Consider the following 23,447-nt stretch of genomic DNA (forward strand, 5'->3'; position numbering starts at 1 on the left):
CATTCAGATATGTTAGGAGAAAATAAACACACGCGCATACACTGAGTTCTCCCGGAAGCCGGCCAGCCTCCTCATCCACCCAGGATGAGGATCCAAAGACAAGTGTCAGGATGACCCAACAAGGGATCCAGACAGCTCTACTCATGCAGAAACCACAAACTCCCCATCTGAACAGAAATCATAAAATAAAAACAAAAGAATGAAATCGTGAAGTGCACCTACAATCCCACTTAAATGAGGCCCAATTCTAATACTAATAGCACTAGCTGGCATTTTACCAATTCTCACTCACCTGGTCACCCGCGCAAAACAAATGACATCATTTAATCATGATGTCAATACAGCAGCCTTCTCCTACCCATCTTACAGATGAGGAGCCAAGGCCCAGAGAGGGTAGGTAATGTTTCTAAGGTCACACACCTCCTAAGCATCAGAACTACCACCGGAATCCAGGTTTGCCTGATTTCCCTGAGCCCAGGCTCTAACCTGTGTTTGGCCTTGAGCCAGCTGCTTCCTCTGAGCAGCATGAACACCCTTTCAGAGCCAGGCTCTCAAACCATTTCCAAGGTCAAGAGGCCCTGGAACTCACTGAGGTCACCCCGCAAGTACACTGCTAAGCTGACACATAGTATGTGACCCGGATGTCAGCTATGATTACTATTGTTATTACTAGCCCTGAGTGGGAAGCCATTTGGGGGCCTCATCCCTGGGAAAGGCCCTAGTCCACTTCTCTATCAGACAATAGGAGCATCCTGACCTTCTGCTGGCCTCCTGAGAGAATCCCTTTCTGGGGCTGGGAGAGTGGCGAGCAGCCAGCTCTGCGTGGGAGAACGGGAAGTCACAGTTGAGAGGAGAGTCCGGCAGGCTGGTAGGGCAGCCGTGGAGGAAGGGGGCAGAGGAAGAAGGAAGGCTGGAGGAAGGGGGTGAGGAGAGCTGCGAAGGCTCCAACCCTCTGTGAGCTTTCTGCATTCCTGGAGCAATGTGAGAAGAGTGCCGGGACCATCCATTTCCCATTTTGCTTACATATTTAGGACTCTGGAGGGGCAGAGTGCAGAGGCTGGGATCAGGAACTCTGTAGTCAGATTGCTTGGATTCCAACCCCAGCACTATTTTTGCCACCTTGACCAGGTACTGAACATCTCCAAACTTCAGGGTCCTCGTGTACAATGAGATAATGAATGTAAAGCTTTTAGTATAGTAACTGGAACATACTGTTGGTCAGTAAACATGTTATTCTTGTTATTATTCTAAGGGATAGGATTAGGACCAATGAGCAGAAGCTTCTAGGAGACACACAGGAAGCTTCTACTTATTCACGTATTTAGTTATCTGTTTGTTTATTCTGTTGATATTCTCCCTGGATCCAGATGAGCAATTAAGGATCTCCACAATGGTGCTGTCTGAACAGTGAAATGGGCTGCACTGGGTGGGGGGTGAGCTCTCTGTTCCTGGAGGTGTGCAAGCAGAGGCCTGAGGAATACTGGTAAACGATATTGTGAAGAGGCCAAACATCAGAAAGGTGGCACCTGAGGTGCCCTTTGAGACCCTCAGGTACAGGAGAATGGGAAAAAATGGGTCCTTGAACCACCCAGACATGGATAGATACCTCTCTGAACCTCAGTTTCCCCATTGGTACAATGAGGTAATAGTAAAGTTCCTACTTAACAGGATTATTGTGAAAATGAGGTGAAGTAAGCAAAGCACCTAGGACAGTGCTTGGTATATGAAAAGTGCTAAAAAACAAACAAACAAACACAGGCCGGCTGGCATGGCTCAGATGTTGAACACCGACCTATGAACCAGGAGGTCATGGTTCAATTCCTGGTCAGGGTACATGCTGCAGTTTCAGGCTCGATCCACAGTGGGGGGCATGCAGGAGGCAGCCAATCAATTATTCTCTCTCATCATTGATGTTTTTATCTCTCCTTCTCCCTTCCTCTCTGAAATCAATAAAAAACAATATTTAAAAAAAGGAAAAAACAAAACAAAAACAAGCAAGCAAACAAAAAAAACGTACCCTTCTTGGAGGTAGCATTTTCCCCCTTTCATGTGCCATTATCCTGTGATAAGAACAGTAATCCAAGTCTCCTGAGAAACAAAAATGGGATCCCTTTTGTCTGAAATTTCTTAAAGGAAATTTCCAATAATAGTTCTTGTTACCCTGTTTTCAAAGAAAAGTTACCAGGCAGAGCCCCCAGGCCAGCACATGCCAAACCCTGAACTGCCACTGTGGTCCCCCAGGGCTCACTACCATCATCACTTCACCGAGGCAGAATCTGATGTTCTGGGAACTTGGCCAATGGTCTCCCCAGACTGCTTGAAAGGGCTGAGTTACTTCCATCCTCAAACAGGAAGCTGCTTCTAATAAATGCCAGGATCTACCAGAGGGACACATAAGGTTGTTTTTGGAACATCTTCATCATCGATGGCATCAGTATTCTGCACCTCCCATTGGCAGCTGGTGCCTGGGCACTGGGCATGCCCGAAGTTGCTGCTGTGAAAGGAGAAGAGGAGGGGTCCCCGCCTCTTAGAGATAGGCACTCCTGACCCTCAGGAAACAAGAGCTCTTGGCCCTGCTGTGCACTAGAGGCAACTAAGGAAGCTTCAGAGATGCTGATGTCGGAAATCACTTTCAGAGTTTGCATTGCTTTGGGGAAGACCAGCGCTGAGAAGGCCTGGTCTAGGCACAGCTCAGACCCCCTGCAGGAAACCAGAGATGTACGTCCTTCCAATTGCCCAAAGGATTCACAACCAGCTCAGCTGTCTTGAGTGGGTTGATGTTTGTTTCACAAACACACAAGGTTGTTTGCCCAAACCCGTGAGTGAGTCATCAAGGGCATTCCCAGCCTGACTCGAAGCAGGAAAAGTCTCAATAAAATGTATTTCTCCTCCTCGGCCCCATGACAGCCACAGTAGAGCTCACCAGCCTAGAACGATCGTGCCACTGCAATATGGGGCAGCACACAAGACTCAGCTCAGGGCCAGCTTTAATCCACTCTCAGAGCTAGAATTTGGGGCTGGTTGCTTAACCCAAATGAGTACTAGTATGTTTCATTCACATGTGACAGAGGACATCTCTTACCCAAGTCACAGGGTTAAAATAGGAAACAATGCTTGTAAAATGTAAAGCATGCTACAAATGATTGCATTGTTGATGACAAAGAAATGGGCTAGAATATTTCCCCGAATGCGTGTAAGTTTTTTTTAAAATGTATTGAAAGTCACTATGTGCCAGGAACACCATTTTGCACACATTACCTCCTAGACTTCCCATTATTTATCACTGGGCAAATGTTATCATTATCCATTTTTACAACCGAGAGGTTGTTGGGGATTTCCAGTCCATATATTGGGATCCACCGGTAAATCAGGAAGGCTCACCAGGGCAGGTGCCATCACACTCCCCTCTCCAGTCTGCCCAGGATTCCAGCATGGGAACCCTCCCACTTCAAAAAAATGATTGAGCCTCTCTGGTTTAGGATCTATTGAATCTCCTCCCAGGGCCACCCCAAGGTAAGTCAAGAGACAAACAGAAACCCCTATACCAACCTGGTCTCCTCGGGGTGAAAGCTACCATGACTCCGATATCTGTATCCAACAATAAGAATATGAAACAGTGCATGTGTTAGACTTGCTGTGGCACATCTGCTCGGGGCGGCGACGCTCACTGTGGAAGCCCAGGGCCCTTGCTGCTGGGGGGAGAGGGGCATCCAGCCTGGCACATGGAAAGAGCAGCTGGACACCTGGAGTTTGGGTCTCATCTACACACTTTCTAACTAGGTCAGGGGCTCACTTCTCTGAGTTCCAGGCTCCTCTGCTGCAGAAAGTGTCAATAAAGTTAACTCTGCTTTTCTCCCTGGGTGTTAGATACATGACTTCGCCAGACCTCATGCTGATCTGGTAAGGGTCCTACAAATAGCTAATTTAATGTCACGTCCATAGCTCAGTGGAGCTGGGATTAGGAAATGGTCTGCAAGCAGTGTCTCTATGTGGTTGTCCACTGCGTCACCAGACGCCCCTACTGGGCTCACCTTTTCTACCTTCAGTGGGGAATAGAAGCAGCTCAGGCCACGGGACAAAGCACTAAGTTAATTGTGTCAATGGGTGGGAACATTCTGGCCCCACTGCTCTCCTCTCCACCTAAGAGGACACAGGACACAAGTCGAAAGCCACCCTCACCTCACCCTTGAAAGCCAGTCATAACCCCCAGTACTTAAAAATAAGGATTGGCTGATTTGTGAATTTATTCATGTGAAAACTCATAAACTTAAAAAAATAATGTTTAATTATATAGTTAATAAAATTTCTTTATCCAAAGAATGAATTTGCACATAACAGGTCATTTTTAAGAACAAAACAAAACCAAGCTTTACGGCCATCCTGGGGTTATCTGGAGAGCCTTGGATCCTCTCCCTGGTGCCCTCTGGGAAATCCCTTCCCAGAAATATCCCATCTGTGTATTTACCTGACTTCACTGACTGGGATCTACTCATTAAAGGCAAACCACCAAACAGAGTTAGAGCTACAGTGTGATTGTGACAGAAGATGGTTAAAATATAAATCTGTGTGACATCCTGCCTTTGTTAAGACTGAAACTTTTCTTTCTCTCTCCCTATGATCTTCCTATCACAACTTGCCTGTTCGATTTCTTCTTTATTTTTTTTAAAAAAATATATATATTTTATTGATTTTTTACAGAGATGAAGGGAGAGGGATAAAAAGTTAGAAACATCGGCCGAACCGGTTTGGCTCAGTGGATAGAGCGTTGGCCTGCGGACTCAGGGGTCCCAGGTTCGATTCTGGTCAAGGGCATGTACCTTGGTTGCGGGCACATCCCCACTGCGGGGCGTGCAGGAGGCAGCTGATCGATCTCTCTCATCGATGTTTCTGGCTCTCTATCCCTCTCCCTTCTTCTCTGTAAAAAATCAATAAAATATATTTAAAAAAAAAAAAAAAGTTAGAAACATCGATCAGCTGCCTCCTGCACACCCCCTACTGGGAATGTGCCCACAACCAAGGTACATGCCCTTGACCGGAATCAAACCTGGGACCCTTCAGTCCGCAGGCTGATGCTTTATCCACTGAGCCAAACCGGTTAGGGCTGATATCCTATTTCTTTAGAGCAGTGATGCTCAACTTTGGCTGCACATCGGACTCATACAGGGGAGCTTTCTAAAACTGTCCCCCACGCCCTAGCCGGTTTGGCTCAGTGGATAGCATGTGGACCTGTGGACTGCAGGGTCCCCGGATTGATTCCAGTCAAGGGCACATGCCCGGGTTGCATGCTTGATCCCCAGTAGGGGGCGTGCAGGAGGCAGCCGATCAATGATTCTCTCTCATCATTGATGTTTTTATCTCTCTCTCCCTCTCCCTTCCTCTCTGAAATCAATTTAAAAAATTTTTAAAAATAAAAATAAATAAATAAAACTGTCCCCACACCATGTCCAGGACCTGCCCAGAGAGACTGATTTCATTGGTCAGCCATGCAGCTAAGGCTCAGCAGTTCTGAAATTTCCCGGGGCGATTCTAACATGCAGTGGGGTTGCAGACCCCTGTGGTTAAGTAATCAGCAACCAATGTGCTGTCTTCTCAAAGAGAAGGTTTATATTTTTTAAAGAAAGTTCAAAAGATAATTTTATAACCAGAAGAAACAATGAAATTTAGGAAATTCAGAATACTTGGTGGTTATATTTAAGGAGGCTGAGTGACCTTTATTGTCTAACTACGGCCCGCGGGCCGAATCCGGCCCGTTTGAAATGAATAAAACTAAAAAAAAAAAGACTGTACCCTTTTATGTAATGATGTTTACTTTGAATTTATATTAGTTCACATAAACACTCCATCCATGCTTTTGTTCCGGCCCTCCGGTCCAGTTTAAGAACCCATTGTGGCCCTCGAGTCAAAAAGTTTGCCCACCCCTGGTCTAACCCCAACTTCTCTTCCATTCAATCCCCATTCTGGCAAAGAGGCTATAGAATTGGTTGGCTTTTCTCCTTATGCATAGGATCAGCCCAATCTTAGAGGAATTGAGTCCAAAGAGTCCCAGGCAATCGCCTGAATGGATGGGGCACTGACTCCCAATCTCATGGGAACCCTTTCGTGCTTGCCCACTGCAATTTGGAATCTGCTACCTCACTGAGGGAGGTGGATATTTCTCTATGAGTTCTTTGTTTTGTACATTCCTGCCCCATTGGCCATCATAATTCAAATGTCACCAACGCAACAGACTATCATTGGGAATCTTGATATTCACCTGAGTCAGCTGAGCCTCGGAAATGCACCTCCAGGGATGCTAAGGAATCCCTCCTCCTGTGGTTTCTCTGAATCAAGGATGACTCAGGAATAATTCAGAGCCACACTGTGTAAAGCCAGCCCAAGTTAGGCAGTCCTTCGAGAACTTTGCCAAATGTTCAAGGGCAAGGTAGGAGGATGGTTCTGCCCCAGGAAAATGGAGACTTTTCCTCACAGCATCTCACGCATCCTACAGCACACTTGTATGCCATGATTCAACAGAATGTTTAATTTTTTAAAAGCATAGATTTTGGGACCCACAGTCCTGGCTTTCAGTATGAGCTCATCCACCTGCTAATTATGTAACCTTGAGAAAATCCTTTTCCTTTCTTCACCTCACTTTCTTCATCTGTAAAGTGGAGGATAACTAAGTTCTCTTAGAGGCTTGTGAGAAGATCAAATGAGATTAAAAATGTGATATTCTGTTTGTAAACGCTAACGTGCTATATCCTATACATGTTAATTAAATGAAAAAATAGGATCAACATTCTGTGAATGTCCCTTAGGGCTCCCCACAATACAGCCTCAGCCCTCCTGTCCAGCACTTGACTCCCCAAACAATGTACTCCACCCAATGGATAGCTCCTCCTAAATTCATCACACTTTTGCCCATGAACCCTTTCTCCTTCCAGGCCCTCCACTGAAGGTGATTCCTCCCATCTTGATCAGTCAACACTATCATCTATATTCTAGGCTCAACTCAACTACCTTCTTTAATGTAATGTGTCCTCCAGTTTCACAAAGAGGAAAAGTCACTTGTTCTTCTGGATTCCACTAGCACTTTATTCTTATCTCTGTTATAGCATTTAGCATATATATCATAACCGTCTAAAACAACCATTCTCCTTTATTAGATGCTGAGTTTTTGAAGGCAGTAACCATGCTTGTTTATATCCGTACTTTCAGTATCTAGCATAATGCCTGGCAAATAGCAAGGCTCAATGACTACTGGATACATGGATAGACAGATGGACAGGCAGACACATGGACAGAGCATTCATATAGAAAGCGGCACAAGAGTTCACTGGAAGTTCTTTGGCTCTCTTAAAAAATGTATTGTAGCAGACAGAAACGCATTAAGGCCATTCCAAGACTGGGAGCATAGTGAGAGGAGAAAATAATCTAAAACTTCAGTTGCCAAGCCTTGTCCTAACAGTTACCTTGGAGCTGCGAAGGAAGAGGAAATTATTCTCCCTGGGGCCTGATGAGCCATTTATTCTCTGTTAAATGGTGCATCAGCTCTGGCTGTCGTCCAGCCCTGGTCTCCATCCATTTCTTAAAATCACTCCCTTTTCTAACACATCCTCCTTTTTCTTTCTCTAAATACCTTTTATCGGTTGGTTATTTCTCTACCAGTCCTTAGATGATAATTCAACAAAAGTATATGGAGTCTATTCGTGCCCCAGCACATATAGGCCCGGTGGGCAGAAATAAATCTCACAGGGTCCTTGGCCTTAGAGGTGCTCACAGTGTGGTATAAGCACAGAAGAGCAATGCTACCATGGGTAAGTACCAAGAGCTTTTGGAGAATGGCAGGAAGAATGACTGGCCTGGGCCAAGAGGAGCTGGGGAAGGCATCCAGAGCAGGTGGTACTCTAGTTTGATCTTAAAAGAAGAATAAGGGCCTGGGAAGCAGAGAAGAGTTGGGTAGAAAGGATACACATGTATTCAACATCCATTTTGTGTCAGAGTCCTTTACATATGATAATTTACTGAATGACCAAAACGACGTTGATCAAAGATAATATCAGTCTCAGATTATGCTATGGACTGAGTGTCTGTGTCCCCCAAAGCCATATGTTGAAGCCTTACCCTCCAATGTGATGGTGTTTTATATATTGAGGAGTTTGAATAATAAATGAACTTTTTAAGTTTGAAAATCACTAATCAAGATCATCCTAGTCATTCAACTGATGAAGAAACTAGGACCCAGAGGAAAAAGTAGGGACCAGATCAAGGATCAAGGTCATATATCTGTTTATTGAAATCACTGTGACCTCTGGATGTCCATTTAGCCTGTGTTTACCCTCCAGGAATGCTAAGACCTCAGCAAGCATGGACTCCTACAACACTTTCTGTCTACACCCAGGCCAGGCTCACTGATAACAGATACACTTGAATCCCATTCATCCAAAAATTAGCTTTCTCTTTCAACAGCACTTTCCTTTACAACTCTTGAGCATTACATAAAATGCACCAAAGGTTTAAATATGATGGCCTAATTACTTTTCTCTGTATACTTAAAAAGGAAAAAAGGAAAGGAAATTCATATCTGTTAAAAGCAAAAGCCGTTCAGTACTGTACAGAAAAAACTCTATTTCAAATATGATCTGCAAAGGATGTTTTTTAATCCTCACCCAAGGACATGCTTAGAGAGAGGGAGGGATAGAGAGAGAGAGAGAGAGAGAGAGAGAGAGAGAGAGACATCAATGTGAGGGAGAAACATCAATGTGAGAGAGAAACATTGATAGGTTGCCTTCTGTATGTGCCCCTACTGGGGATAGAATCTGCCACAACCCAGGTATGTGCTCTGACTGGAAACTGAACCCCCAACCTTTTGGTGCACAGGATAATGCTCCACCAATTGAGCCACTCCGACAGGGCTGCAAAGGATTTTATCTCCTTTGCATGTTTGAGTTCCTTCATGGCTCCTGCAACCAAAATCTACTTCCCTCAAACTGATTACTTCCAAGAGTAAAATATTTAATTAGTGCAGACAAATGAAGCTCTCTAATCAGTCAAAACTTGAAATATGAGGCAATTCAATGCAATTATGAACAGCTTCCAGTCATCCATATCCTAGACATGAACTCAATTTTTGTAATCCCCACCTGAAATTCATCGCTTCAGTTTTCACTGATGTCCTGCATAGAAGGAAATAAATCCAAAGGCTCATGTATCAACCCATGCAATCAAACCTAACTCTTCAGGCATTATGGAGAAGCCTGGTAAAACAGCTTGTCTTGAGGGAGCTTTTGTGTGAGACTTACAGGGTCTCAGAAATAACAGAATCCCATCAAACTCTCTCCTGCACTCGACCAAGATGTTCTTGAGGGCTCTGCTCAGTTTCCTCTGAAATTACTTTTGCAAAAGCTGGAGTTTGAGGCTGTCACATGGGAGGAGGAAGCTCTCTCGGTCCTGTTCAATTCTCCAGGGATAACTCTCCATGGAGTTTCAGCCTCAGCTCAGAGTTCAAATGTGTGTGGAGGCCCAGACATGCAGAGGCGTCCAAGATCTGTCCCTTCCTCAAGTTGGAATCACCAAAGAGAAGGGGTGTAAAGTCATGCCTAGTCCTGGGCCTCAGCCTCAGGAGACTCGCAGTAAAGTTTATTCCTCACAAACAATGAGAAAGGCCTCACTGGTCCCTTGTCTGCTATAGCAAAATCAGAACTGGAGAAGTCTGTATAGTGAACTTATGTATAAACATGATGTATCCATACCTATATCTGTTTAAAGTCGCAGTTTAATGTGAATGTCACTCACATTAAACAGAAACAGGGATGCAGCCAAGACTTGGGGAGGTAAATAGTGACTGCATGTTCTATCTGTAAGGTATTTTACCCTCCCCAAGCAGGAGCCACACATCAGACCCTGGCAGAGGCCCTGTGTGGGAAAGGAGATTGGTATTTCCAAAGTATACTGGGTAAGACACAGGCTCCGGTCTAACTTTGGCCTCATAATACTACTTATAATCTGTTACCTGGAGTATACCATATAACTTCTCTATGCCTCCATTTTGTTATCTGTAAAATGGGCATCAAGTAATACCTACCTCATAGAGCAGGGGAGGGGAACTTGGGCCCGCAGGCCATATAAGGCCTGTGAAATTATTTGGTCTGGCCTTGCCTAGGCATTAGGGGCGAGCTAATTAAATGATTGACCAAGTATAGCAGGCTAATTTTTAAGTTGATAATTTTGTATGGCCCTCAAATGATGTTAGAAATATCCAAATGGCCCTGGGGAGAAAAAAGGTTCCCTACCTCTGTACAGAGTGTCAAGGATTAAGTAAATTTATGTATGTAAAGCACTTCAAACAGCTCCTGGCAAATAAGAGAAAATAGCTACCATTATTCTTATTTTAAGATGAGAGAATAGAGGCTCAGCAAAGTTAGGCAACTTACTCAGTCACCCAGCTACAAACTGGCCACACTGGGGACAGAGTCAGGTCTCCACAGGGCTTGCTGAATGCTTTTCCATCTAGACCACACTGAGCCAGTAAACAGTTCTCTGTTGTACAATGTATTCAATATTTTAATCCTTTTTATTAAATTATCAATCTTCAATGTGCTCTGAGACCATCATAATAGCTGCTGCTCATTAAGCGTGTAGGCTGAGACAGGCACTCAGCTAAAGGTTCTACATACATTTTCTCGTTTCATCATCCCAACAGCCGCTGAAGCTTTGATCTCTTTTACCGATATGGGACTTGAAGTCTAAAAGGTTAAGGAACCTGCCTAAGACCCCACAGCCCTAAGCTGCAATCAGATTCTGGCCTGTCAGAGCCTTCACTCTGTGCTGCCTCGCAAATATCAATTAGACCTTTTTCAACTTTTCAAGGTACTGTGCAACCCTCACCTCCCAGATGCTGCACACCGCAATTCAGAGAGGCCAGGGAACTTGCCTAGAGCCACACAGCAGCTGTTGCTGAAGCCCAGTGCCCGGGCTCTGTGCTCTGTGCCTCATCCATGGTGAGCCAGGTCTCTCAGAACAAGAGGAGGAGCGGCAGCCACAAGGGCATCGGGCAGCCTGGACCACAGCAGAGTGCGGACAGAGCTCAGTAATAAGAAACAGAGCAATGGGCCTCACCTTGACCGTGCCCTGAGCACTCCCACTCACGAACTTCTTGGCTGGGGCAGGTCAGCAGGGCAGGAGGCAGAGCGTCCAGCACTAGCCTCGGGAGGAGAAAGGCTCCTGTCTAGAATGCAGTGCCCGGTGGGGTGGGTTATCAGGCTGCCCCATCCCGAGGGGCGGCGCCTCCCAGGAAATGCCCTTCCTGCGTGTTCGCCCAGCAGCTCCCTAATCTCTGAAATTCTGCGCCCTCTGCTTGGCTTGGCCGCCAGAGTCTAAGCCTCCGATCAGCAAACACAGCGGCTCAGAGCAGGTCCTGAGGGGAGGGGCCACCAATGTGTTTTATTCCCAGTCAGGTGGCCACAGGTAGGTCAAGACACAAAAGAGCCGTAGTTCCAGACAGTTCCAAAGCCTGGGGCGCTTTCTAGCCACCATCCAGCCATCCCACCTGGCTCTTTCATCATTGTCACCATCCCCTACCCATCTGCAATGCATTCTTATTGTTCACTTAATAATAGTAAGAACAGTTAACATTTGTTAAGCACTTTGCTTGGGGTCAGTTCTAGATGCTGTTACAAGTATTATCCTATTTAAGATCCACAACCTCAGAGGTAGGTATTGGTATTGTGCCCAACATGCAGATGGAAAAACAGAGCCACGGAGGGGTTGGTAAGTGCTGGGATTTGAACCGAGGCCATGTGACCTCAGACAGCGCCTGCGCTCTCAGGCTCTCCAGCCTGCTGCCTCTGCTCTGTGACATTTCAGTAGGACTTGTGTCTGATGCTATTTCAAAGATACCAAGTTTATAAAGAAGAAAAAGGAACAAAATAAAAAGAAGGTATTTTGGAAGGTCAAATGCCTCAGAACTCACTGTCTGTAGGGGGTTGAATGGTGCCCACCCTCATCCCCCAATATATTTCCAGGTTCTGGAAACTGTGACTGTGCCCTTATTTGAAAAAAAAACAAAAACAGTCTTTGCAGATGGAATTAAGTTAGAGATCTAAGCATGAGAACATTCTGGATTACTGAGTGGGCCCTAAAGCCAATTACAAGTGTTCTTACAAGAAAGAGAAAAGGAGACAGCCCAGAGAGGGGTGATGTGAAGACAGAGGCAGAGACTGGAGTGATGTGGCCACAGCCCAGGGGCACCTGGAGCCACCAGAAGCTTGGAAGCGGCAGCAGAGATTCCCCCTTGAGTCTCCTGGGGAGCAGGTCCCGTCTGCACCTGGATTTCAGACTGTGAGAGGATACAGTGCTATCGGTATAAGCTGCCAGGTCTGTGGTCATTTGTATGCAGCCCTGGGGAATGATACATTGCCCTTTGCCATGTCCTCTTTCCCTTCTTGATGACATTGTAGGAAAGGAAAGAGTGTTGGCTTCACCCTGTGGGCACCTCACAGGGAAGGCGGGGAGGCTAACACCCGTGTGCTGGTCAGTGGTGTAAGAGCCTGGGACGTGCAGACACTGAGGGAGGAAGGCAGTCCCCCGGTGCAGGGCAGGGGCTGAGGAAAAGGTTTTGCAGGTGAGGACTGAGCATGTTAAACAGCAGCTCACCAGGCAGCCTTCTCAAGATCCCCAACTTCCAAAGGCTGAGCAGTTCTAGCCTTCATTCATCTCTACTACCTCCTCCATATTCCAACTTACTATCATCCTATCTTTTTATTTTATGGACTTTACTGGGTGACATTGGTTAATAAAATTAAATAGGTTTCAGGTGTACACTCTATAACACATCATCTGTATATTGTATTGTGTTCACCAACCCAAGTCAAGTCTCTTTCCATCACCTTTTACCCACTCACATTTCCCCCACTTCCCTTGCCCTCTGGTAATCACCATACTGTTGTCTGTCTATGAGGTTTGTGGGGTTTTTTTACTTAATCCCTTCACCTTTTTTCACCCAGCCCCACTCCCTACTCCCCTCTGACAGCTGTCAGTCTGTTCTCTGTATCTCTGAATCTGTTTCTATTTTGTTTGTTAGTTTCTTTTGTTCATTAGATTCCACATATAAGTGAAATCATACAGTATTTGTCTTTCTCTGGCTGGCTTATTTCACTTAGCATAATGCTCTCCAGGTCCATCCATGCTGTCACAAATGGTAAGATTTCCTTCTTTTTATGACTAAGTAGTATTCCATTGTGTACATGTACCACAGCTTTTTTATCCACTCATCTACTGATGGACGCTTGGGCTGCTTCCAAATCGTGGCTATTGTAAATAACAATGAATATAGGAGTGCATATATTCTTTCAAATTAGTGTTTCATGTTTCTTCAGATATGTTTTTGTGGACTTGCTGAAGGATTTGCTCTGGAGTCAGAAAGTGAGAAATTATAACCGTCTCTTACATTTGACGCATTCACTTACTTTTATTCTCTGATTCAATCCTAGATATCCCCAAAATAAAGCCTCTTGGGGTCTAGGCAGGGAGTCGGGAGAACTGGTTCCTGGTTTTGGTTGTTGTTTTTAATGTATTTTTATTGATGTCAGAGAGGAAGGGAGAGGGAGAGAGAGATAGAAACATCAATGATGAGAGAGAATATCAAGAGGCTGCCCCCTGCATACCCCCTACTGGGGATCGAGCCCCCAACCCGGGCATGTGTTCTTGACCAGAATCGAATTGGGGACCCTTCAGTCCGCAGGCTGACACTCTACCCACTGAGCCAAACCAGCTAGGGCGGTTTTTGGTTTTTACTTGCTGTTTTATTTGCCTGGTCAAACTCCTCCTTACTCTTTAATTTTTGTAAGAAAATAAAAATAGCTTCCAGCTCTTACCTAAGAAGATTGGGGAAGGATGATAAATTGATAATATTCTCTATAACAAAATTCTAATGGCACACAAGATGCTCTTCTAGCTGAGTGGCATGACCTGAGCATTTGAATGGGATGGGATGTAGCATATTTCTTTGCCCTTTACAATGATGATGACTAACTGGCTCCTATGTGAGTGAGTTATATTTTAACCAAAGGAGGAAACAAAATAATTCTTGGCTTGGGGCAGATAATATCATTTAATTGAGTCATGGCTATGTAAAGCACAAGTGAATGTGCAGAGGACTGGCTCTAAGGAGAATTTTTTACATCAAAAGAATGCTTCTGTCCCTTTGCTTTTTTTGGTTCCTTTGTTAAGCAAAGGTCTTCTATTGTCTTCAGATTTGACTCACGCTATAGACAAGAAGCTCAAAGGTGCACATGAGGATATCAGCTGTCATTGTCTACAAGTGAGCAGACACTTTTAGGCCCCAGAGATCATGGAATTATAGCACTAGGTATACTAGAAAGAAAAGCAGAATTACAATTCACCCTTTCTTATATAAGAGCTTTGAGATGGAGTATCATTTACTCAAGATTGCAGACAAACTTTAGTAATTTTGTGCAAACTCTTTAATAAATAACTCAGAGTTGCAATTTTATTCTTAGAAGGTAAATCTCTCCTTTTAACCCCCTTTCCTAAGACCACTGATGAATTCCAAACTCAGTCCATTTCCCTTAGAAACGCCCTGCCTGGGTGTTTCATTCTTTCTGGATTGCTGTTCTCAACAGTGAGTCAGCTTAAGTAAATGATGACTGCTCTAAGAATGACCTGGCAAATGGTTTTGTTCTACTGATATTTTTCAGTAGCTGAAAGGAGAGACATATGAAAGAGTTTTATTTCCTTGTCATTATCCTCATATTCCAGTTGTATCAACTGTATTTCTTAGTTGGAAACTATAGGCGCCCTCCTTGGCTAGATTAAATAGAAAAGGAATGTTAAAGGTTATGAGACAGTTTTCAGGTTTTTTGAGAAGGCCCAGAGAACCAGGCTGAGAACTACAAATTCAGGGGCAATGGCCATTTATTTCAGACCACAGACAGCTCCTGGGTAGACCCACTGGATACAGACAGTTCAGTTCATCCACAACACCAGAACCGGGGGGTGCTGCCTGAACCTCTGACACTGCCCTCTCGCAGAAAACAGGCCTATTTGTTCTTCTTCTCACCAGAATGGTTCTATGATGCACCTGCTTATTTGTGTCACTAGCTTTCAATTTAAAATCTCAAATTCAAGCATCTGATTCAGGGGTCCTCAAACTACGGCCCGCGGGCCACATGCGGCCCGCCGAAAACATTTATCCAGCTCGCCGGGTGTTTTTGCCGCTGCTGCCTGTCCTGCTTAGCAGCCGACACCTCCAGGGCCCGCAGTGTGCATGTGTGGAATGTCTGAGGGACAGTGAACTGGCCCCCTGTTTAAAAAGTTTGAGGACTGGGAGGGTTGGGGGACAGGAGGGAGGGGGGTAAGAGATCAACTGAAGGACTTGTATGCATGCATATAAGCATAACCAATGGACATAAGACACTGGGGGGTCGGGGAGGCCAGGGGATTGTCAAGGGCAGGGGGAAAAAAAGGACACATATGTAATACCCTTTGTAATACTTTAAGCAATAAAAAAAATAAAAATAAAAAATAAATAAAATAAATAAAAAATAAAAAAATAAAAAGTTTGAGGACCTCTGATCTGATTGGTGCAGCCTGGGCCACATGCCTGCATCCCACCTGTAAGGGAAGCTGGGAAAGCAAGTTTATGGCTTTCACCTTAGGAAGAACTCATAAATGGTAAAGGAAGTCAAGGTGCAGAGCAGAAAAAAAAAGCACAGAACAAAACACAAGGTCCATCTGCCAGCAATAAACAACTTCACTACCAGGATGCTGTGATCAGTTCATCTAAGTATTATTTTTCTCCTCCCCAAAAACATGTTGGAATATTCATCTGTGATACTCTTGTATACAATGGTAAGTATTCATTAAGAATGTGTAGAGAAGATATGATGAGAAAACTTTTTTTTCCAGGTTTCATTAGTGGGTAATTTACAAATCAACAACATCCTTGATTCATATTCAAGTATAAATAGAGAATTTAATATTCTTGCCTAACCTTTATCATCATTTGTGGCAATTTATAAAGCCATCCATTATGCATTGCATCCATTTCCAGAAAGAAAAAAAGACAGTGAAAAGAAATAATCAGACAACAACTTTAGAAACACAGTGATATAGCGAGGTACATGGTAGCAGTCAGTAAAGTAAAGCTCCATAAAGAACAGAAACTAATCTAATTCAGCTCTCTAACCAAGACAAGTGTAGAACATTGAGAAGAGGCAATAAATGCCATCTATTTTTCTTTTGTCAGGGTTTGGAATTGTCTTGAATAATGCAGGCATCAATAAAGTAAGAAAACACCAGCCAGCCACCAGCTATTAACCAGAAGTACAATTTTTGAGAAAAGCATTGAAGGAAGATTTCTATGAAGATAAAAGCCTGTGTGAAAATTTTCAAGATATAGCATATCCTATCTAATAAAAGAGAAACATGGTAATTAGCCGTACCTCCGCTACCCTTCCCATTGGCTAATCAGGGAGATATGCAAATTAACTGCCAACCAAGATGGCGGCCAGCAGCCAGGCAGCTGACGCGAACAGGGAGGCTTGCTTGCTTCAGTGACGGAGGACTCCAACGTTCCCCGCCTGCCACTGCCGGCCTCTGAGCTGCACTCTAAGCAACACTGTAACAAATATAGAAGCTAAACAAAACCCCAGAAACCTGCTTTAGTCAGCCAGGCTTCAGCCAGCAGGACCGCAACATTGTTTCAAATACGGAAGGTAAACAAAGGCCAGAAACCTGCTTTCAACAGTTGAGGCCTCAGAGCTAAAGCTGGCCCAGAATAAAAAAAGAAAAGAAAAAAAGGAACGGTTGGGAGGTTCAGTCACCTGCCAGCCTGAAAACGGCCCTCAGCCCCTCACCCAGACTGGCCAGGCACCCCAGTGGGAACCCCCACCCTGATCCAGGACACCCTTCAGGGCAAACCAGCCGGCCCCCACCCGTGCACCAGGCCTCTATCCTATATAGCAAAAGGGTAATATGCCTCCCAGCACCAGGATCAGAGGAGGCACGAGGCCTCCCGGCACTGGGATCAGCGTGACGGGGGCAGCGACCAAACCCCCTGATCGCCCTGCGGCTCTGTGTGTGACAGGGGGCGGGGCCACAACCTCCCTATCTGCCCTGCTCTGTTCGTGACAGGGGAAGGCGCCCAACCCCCTGATCAGCCCTGCTCTGTGCCTGATAGGGAGGAGCTCCCCAACCCTCTGATCGCCCTGTGGCTCTGTGTGTGACAGGGTGCAGCGCCCCAACTGCCCTGATCGGCCCTGCTCTGTGTGTGACAGGGTACGGAGCCCCAACCCCCCTGATGGGCCCTGCTCTGTGAGTGACAGGGGGCAGCGCCCCAACCCCCTGATCGGCCCTGCTCTGTGCGTGACAGGGGGTGGCACCGCAACTTCCCTAGCGACCCTGCCTTGAGTGTGACAGGGTGCGGTGCCCCAACTCCCCAATCGGCCCTGCTCTGAGCTCGACCAGGGGCTGCACCTAGGGATTGGGCCTGCCCTCTGCCACCCGGGAGCAGGCCTAAGCCAGCAGGTCATTATCTCCCAAGGGGTCCCAGACTGCGAGAGGGCACAGGCCGGGCTGAGGGACCCCCTCTCCCCCACGAGTGCACAAATTTTTGTGCACCGGGCCTCTAGTTTACTATAATCAGAGCCAAAAAGTTAACTTAATAAATCAAAATTGGGCTGCCCTTGGATGTGTAAGAAGTGGGAGGGGGCCCTGGCTGGTTTGGCTCAGTGGATAGAGCGTCGGCCTGCGGACTGAAGGGTCCCGGGTTCGATTCCAGTCAAGGGCATGTACCTTGGTTGCGGGCACATCCCCAGTAGGGGGTGTGCAGGAGGCAGCTGATCGATGTTTCTCTCTCATCGATGTTTCTAGCTCTCTGTCCCTCTCCCTTCCTCTCTGTAAAAAATCAATAAAATATATTAAAAAAAAAAAAAGAAGTGGGAGCGGCACTCACCAAATACTAGTGGAGATGCAAAGAACCTCGTCCCTCCCTCTGCCCTTAGGTCTCTCTGGGAGAAACCTTCACTGATGAGAGTCCAGGCTGTTTTCAAGGACTCCAAAGCAAGGTAACTTCACCTACTTTTTCTGAAACTTTTCCAACACTCAGTGACCCTTTCCTTCTTTCTTTTTAAAATATGTTTTTATTGATTTTATTTTTTAGAGAAAGAGGAAGGGAGAGGGATAGAGAGATAGAAACATTGATGAGAGAGAAATATTGATTGGCTGCCCCCTGCATGCCTCCCACTGGGGATTGACCCCGCAACCCGGGCGTGTGCCCTGACCAGGAATTGCACCTGTGACCTCTTGGTTCATGGGTTGACACTCAACCACTGATCCACATCGGCTGGGCCTCAGTGACCCTTCCACCTGACAACATTCACTCGTCGGCTCTATACAGAACACTTTCTGCACTGTACTATAATTGTGCCATGAGTTTTAACTCCTGGAACCCCAGCTAAATCTCAAGCTTCCAGAATGTCTCATCTTTTAATAGCCTGATTCAAATACGAATTAAATTTTTTAAAACTTTGACCTCAGCCTTTTCATTTCTAGGAATTAATCCTGAGGGTGAGATTAAACAACTTTGCAAATGGGCAAAACTGAATAGACAGGGATTTTTATTATGGAATTATTACATTCGCCAAAAATGGGAAATAACACAAGTATCCATCAGTGAGGGACTAATTACACAAATGCATTTTGTATATACAATGGAATAGCAGAGTCATGAACAATGGCAATGCTGGTATGTATGTATGAAATTGAAAACACGCCACCCTACTAGACCTAAGCACAGACTTAATTAGTTCAAGGAGAAAATGCAAGAAAAGGATTCAACAGAGAGAATTCTAGAATTCTATGATGAAAGAACCTATAGAGATCACAGCTCCTTTTAATGTTCAACACTTCTTTTCCATCACTCCACTGATTACAGAACTTTCAGTGTGTGATGATATGTTCAGAGGAAAAGTAGGTTACAGAACAGCATGTATAATGTGATGCAGTTTATATTTTAAAAATGTGTAAATGTATAAGATGCCTCAGACATGTTTCATCAAAAAGATGAGTAATCATCTATGAGAGGTGGGATTTGGGGTTAATTTTACTTTCATCTTTATGGCTTTTTCTGTGTTGTTTTAAATTTTTATAAAGGCTGCATATTATTTTTACATTCAGCAAAAGCTGTAAAGCTCTCCTTGTTTTGGGGGGAAATAGCATCTGGATCAAGGAGGCTGTCATCAAATACAGTCAAATGGAAACTTACTCGTAGTCCTTTTGGCACTAAGCAGGATGCAAATGGATAAACAAAGGGCTGGAGGGCCTGACCGAATGGTATATTGCACACCAAGGCCCCAGCCTGTGCCCTGAATAAGCATCGAGGAACTGATGCTGCTGCTGACCTGGTGACCTTCACGATTTGGAAAGGCTTTTGCTTCCAAGGTCTCATTTGACCTTCAAAACTAGATTGTGACTAGTTCCCCAAAATGAGTTCCCTAAATGTTGTTCTGGTCACCATCAGGCGACATTTCCGGGTTGGTGTTGGCAACGGCTGTTTGTTGGATATAGATAAAAATGGGTGGGTGGATGGATGGATAGATGGATGGATGAGGAATGAATTTTTCCCCTTTTTACAGACAAAACAACAACAAACAAACAAACAAAAATCAGAGAAGCAGAGGTGAAGCAACAAGTCTAAGGTGATGCAGTTAGTAAATGATAAAGTCAGTGGTTGGAATGATTGTATACAGTTCCCTAGTCAGCTCTCTTTAATATGTAATGCACCCCTAAACCTGTTTTCTTCAGGAAGAAATACTTCAATATCACTGACATATACTTAATAACCAGAGATGATAGTCAAAACACCAATGGCCTGGGTATTGACCTATCAGAATGTCACCAGCCATGGCACCAGTGCAAATGGCACCTCCTGCTCTGCCTGGCATTAGCCCATTCATTGCTGGATGTAAGTGGGTCCTGGGGGTCAGAAGGGCCCTCAGTGGGCTCAAGACAGGATCTACTCACCAACTGGTGTGGAACTATTTCATTATTGTAACAATGAGTACAGCCATACAAATGCACAACGGTTGTATATGAGCCCCGCTAAAAACCCTCGACAACACCAGGAAGGGTGCTAGTCACATGAGCGGTGCTGCTATAGCTCCACTCATAGCAGAGCCCTTACTCCAGAAACTATTTACAATGCCACTTAACACCTTCATCCTAATGAATCCAATCTGCATGAATGAATGAAATCAAGTCCCTCTCCTGATAATTTTTCTGAGCTGATTGTGGCAGGGTACACAGAGGAGGAAAAAATCATTGCAATGAGAGAGAATACACTAAACTGAGAGAAGAGACATTGAGGTAGGAGAAAAGAAATGAGAAAAGAAACCACAGGTAGTGCAACTAAATAAGAAAAAGCCCTGGTTTCAGAAAATAAAAGCATTTAATATTAATGCTTTATAGTCAAGTTCAAGGAATGAAAAGAAAAAAATGTTTAAATGTTCAAAATATTAACAATAATTATTTCCAGTGGTAATATGAGTGGTTTTGAAAATCCTCATAGCTTCTATATTTTCCATGTCTTCTACAATAAATATTACTTTGTTTCATCAGAAAGGGCAAAGTCTTTTAAGCGCATGATCAGACCCAGTGTCCCTCCTGGCCCGTGACCTTTCCCTACCAAGCCTTAGGTCTTAGTTAACCCTTGAGGATTTTGAAGGGAGCCCCTCACCCCTCGCTCCCAGCCCCTTGGCTCTGGCCACACCCAGAAACCTCACTGTTAGGAGAAGGAAATACGTTACTTGGCTTTGGATGGCTTCTCCATTCTTCCTCTTCTTAGTGGCTCCTCTAGGCTGGGAACCAGCAAAATCCTGATCTCTGGCTTTCTCCAGATCCTGGGCACTGGCTTCTGAGTCTCAGAGTCATCAGGTGGGTGAGGCTACTGGGGGTGTGGCTGAACCAACACTCATTAGCGTGCATGGTGATCCTCAAGCATCATGTTTCCAGAACAATCAAACGTGGGAAAGCAAACTGTCCCGATTGATCTGTCAGGCTTCTAACCACTCCCACCCACGAGTATGTATCTTTACTCCCTTCAGTGACAGAAGTAAAGGTTACGTGACTTCGGGTCCCAAACTCATATTCTTCTGAGAATTATGTGATATGACTATCTCATCTCAAGGAAAGCACATCACTAGGATCATTCAGTTCTCCTAGAATGGGCTGCCTAATCGAACTTTCTGTGATGATGAAAATGTTCTACTGTCTACACTTGACCAATATGGTAGCCACTAGCCTCATGGGACTACTGAGCATTAGAAATGCAGCTAGTGCAACTGGATAAACTTTTAAAAACTAATTTAAATTTAAATGGTCACATGTAACTAATGGCTACTGTTTTGAGTACTGTGGTTTAAAATCCAAAATGTTAGACCTGGAAAGAACCCAATAAATCATCTGGACCTGTGATCTTCAACCTTCGCAACTGTGAAACCCATTCCTAATATCAGAGATGTATTCAGACCGTTCTCATAGTTACAGAATGTTTAGTATCTGTTGACTAAGAACATCATCATGACCTAATTTAGCAAAAATTCAATAACATCTTAAATTCTACATTTTAATGGATAAAATCATAATAACCTAAACTCATAAAAATGTACTGTTTTAATTGCATTTTAATTAGGAAAAGCATAATGACCAAAATTAGCCAAAATTCAGTAACACTGTGAATTGCATTTTATTGCTTAAACAGCATCTTCATTCACATATATAATAGACTCTGTGCGCTTCCATCTAGGTGACGTACCATGTAATACTCATGCTACAAGTGGCTGATAAACAAGAATGGAGGGATCGGTTTTCAGTGAACTCCTTTATTTGTCCACTTGGTGCCAAACAGCTTCCCCACTGGTGATAGAAGCCACAGGCAAGTCACCATAAACCCAGGGTGTGCTCAGTAACAGATGCCACAGCACACATGCCAGCTGTTGCCTCAGGAAGGGTAAATTTGTCCTGTAATTCTCTGGAATGAACCCTACACCTGTTTGCAGGAGTGCATGCAAATTAAAAAGGCTGCATGCCAGAGGTGCAGCCTGGTGCAGACGTCAGCCGCTGCTCTGACGGTCTGAGCCCTGAGTGTGAGAATCTGATCTCCCCGGGAGCTAGTTGTGTGCCCGTGAGCAGACTTACTGCTCTGGGCCTCAGTTTCCTTTTCTCTCAAAAGTAGGGACTAGGCCAGTGATGGCGAACCTTTTGAGCTCGGCGTGTCAGCATTTTGAAAAACCCTAACTTAACTCTGGTGCCGTGTCACATATAGAAATTTTTTGATATTTGCAACCATAGTAAAACAAAGACTTATATTTTTGATATTTATTTTATCTATTTAAATGCCATTTAACAAAGAAAAATCAACCAGAAAAATGAGTTTGCGTGTCACCTCTGACACGCGTGTCATAGGTTCGCCATCACTGGATTAGGCAGTCACCACCGATCATTGCAGCCCCTCTGTTTCAGCATCCTAGGATGAGCTATTTAGGCCAAAAGGAAGGTGGGCACAGAATGCAGACCAGAAAGACCTGGGTTCAAATCCCTAGCTATGGACTTTGATCAAGCTTCTGAATCTCTCTGAGCCTTCCTTTTCTCGTGAGTAAAATGGGGGTAATAACCTGGTTGTTGAAGAGGTTCTGCAGGGCTGAGCGACTTACCTGACAACTCAATGCCCATCCAACAGGAAGTCACAGGGCCTGGACTTCAAGCTACTAGTAAGGCTTCTGACTCTAAAGTCCATAATTATTCCACTCCACCATCAATTTATGAATTATTCAACTTTTTCCTCACCGTCATCAACTTGACTAATCATAAAACATCTTCCTTTTTCTCCATAAGCAGAATTTTCAGCACATCATCTCCATAATCACAGGCTTCTGACTGCCTGTAGAATGAGGTCTGAACTTCTTCACAGTATATTATTCAGGTCTTGGGAGACCCAGCTCTATCCATGTCTTTGTCTTATTGCTTCTACTCATAACCATTCATGCCCACATATGCTCCAGCGGTGTTCATTCCTCAAGCATTGTTTACATCTTTCTCTCTCCCTCAAATGTCCTTATGTAAATCACTATCAGCTGACTGGATTTAAATGGATTTGAATCGATCCCATGATGTTTTGGTGATGATTGCATCATATAATTCATTGACAACATTTAAGATTTCCAGCTCCTTTTGAAAAAATACTAGATCAAGGTAACAGTCGACTGAGCCTAAGGATGTCTGAGCCCTTTCGATGGAGCACACCCCCTCCAATTTGCCACAATCCTCACTATTCCCTATTGTCTTACATCCCACTAGCTTTACTCATGATTGTGATGTGCTTGACTTCTTAGACATCTGACTTTGCAACCTTTATTTGTTATTCTCACCACCAGAAATATATTTCCCCACAC

General features: G+C 44.6%; 1 protein-coding gene across 3 annotated transcripts in view; it reads right to left on the minus strand.

Annotated features, from left to right (window-relative positions):
* The window catches only part of FER1L6 (fer-1 like family member 6), a 126,025-nt gene extending 105,136 nt beyond the window's left edge, over positions 1-20,889 (minus strand). Inside the window, exons 1-2 of one of the 3 annotated variants that reach the window (XM_070392044.1) lie at positions 20,805-20,889; positions 3,550-3,588 (exon numbers count right to left, since the gene is read on the minus strand). In XM_070392044.1, the coding sequence (XP_070248145.1) occupies positions 3,550-3,588; positions 20,805-20,827 (62 nt within the window). In that variant the 5' untranslated portion in view covers positions 20,828-20,889. Of the gene's footprint in view, positions 1-3,549; positions 3,589-11,097; positions 11,178-20,804 lie in introns of those variants that run through there. The other 2 variants (XM_070392045.1, XM_070392046.1) reach the window with 2 other exon arrangements.
* Positions 20,890-23,447: the final 2,558 nt, after the last annotated feature.

This window comes from Myotis yumanensis, unplaced genomic scaffold (genome assembly GCF_028538775.1).
Source record: "Myotis yumanensis isolate MYYU_CA2020_CCGP unplaced genomic scaffold, mMyoYum1.0.hap1 SCAF_15, whole genome shotgun sequence".
Classification (NCBI taxonomy): Eukaryota; Metazoa; Chordata; class Mammalia; order Chiroptera; family Vespertilionidae; genus Myotis; species Myotis yumanensis.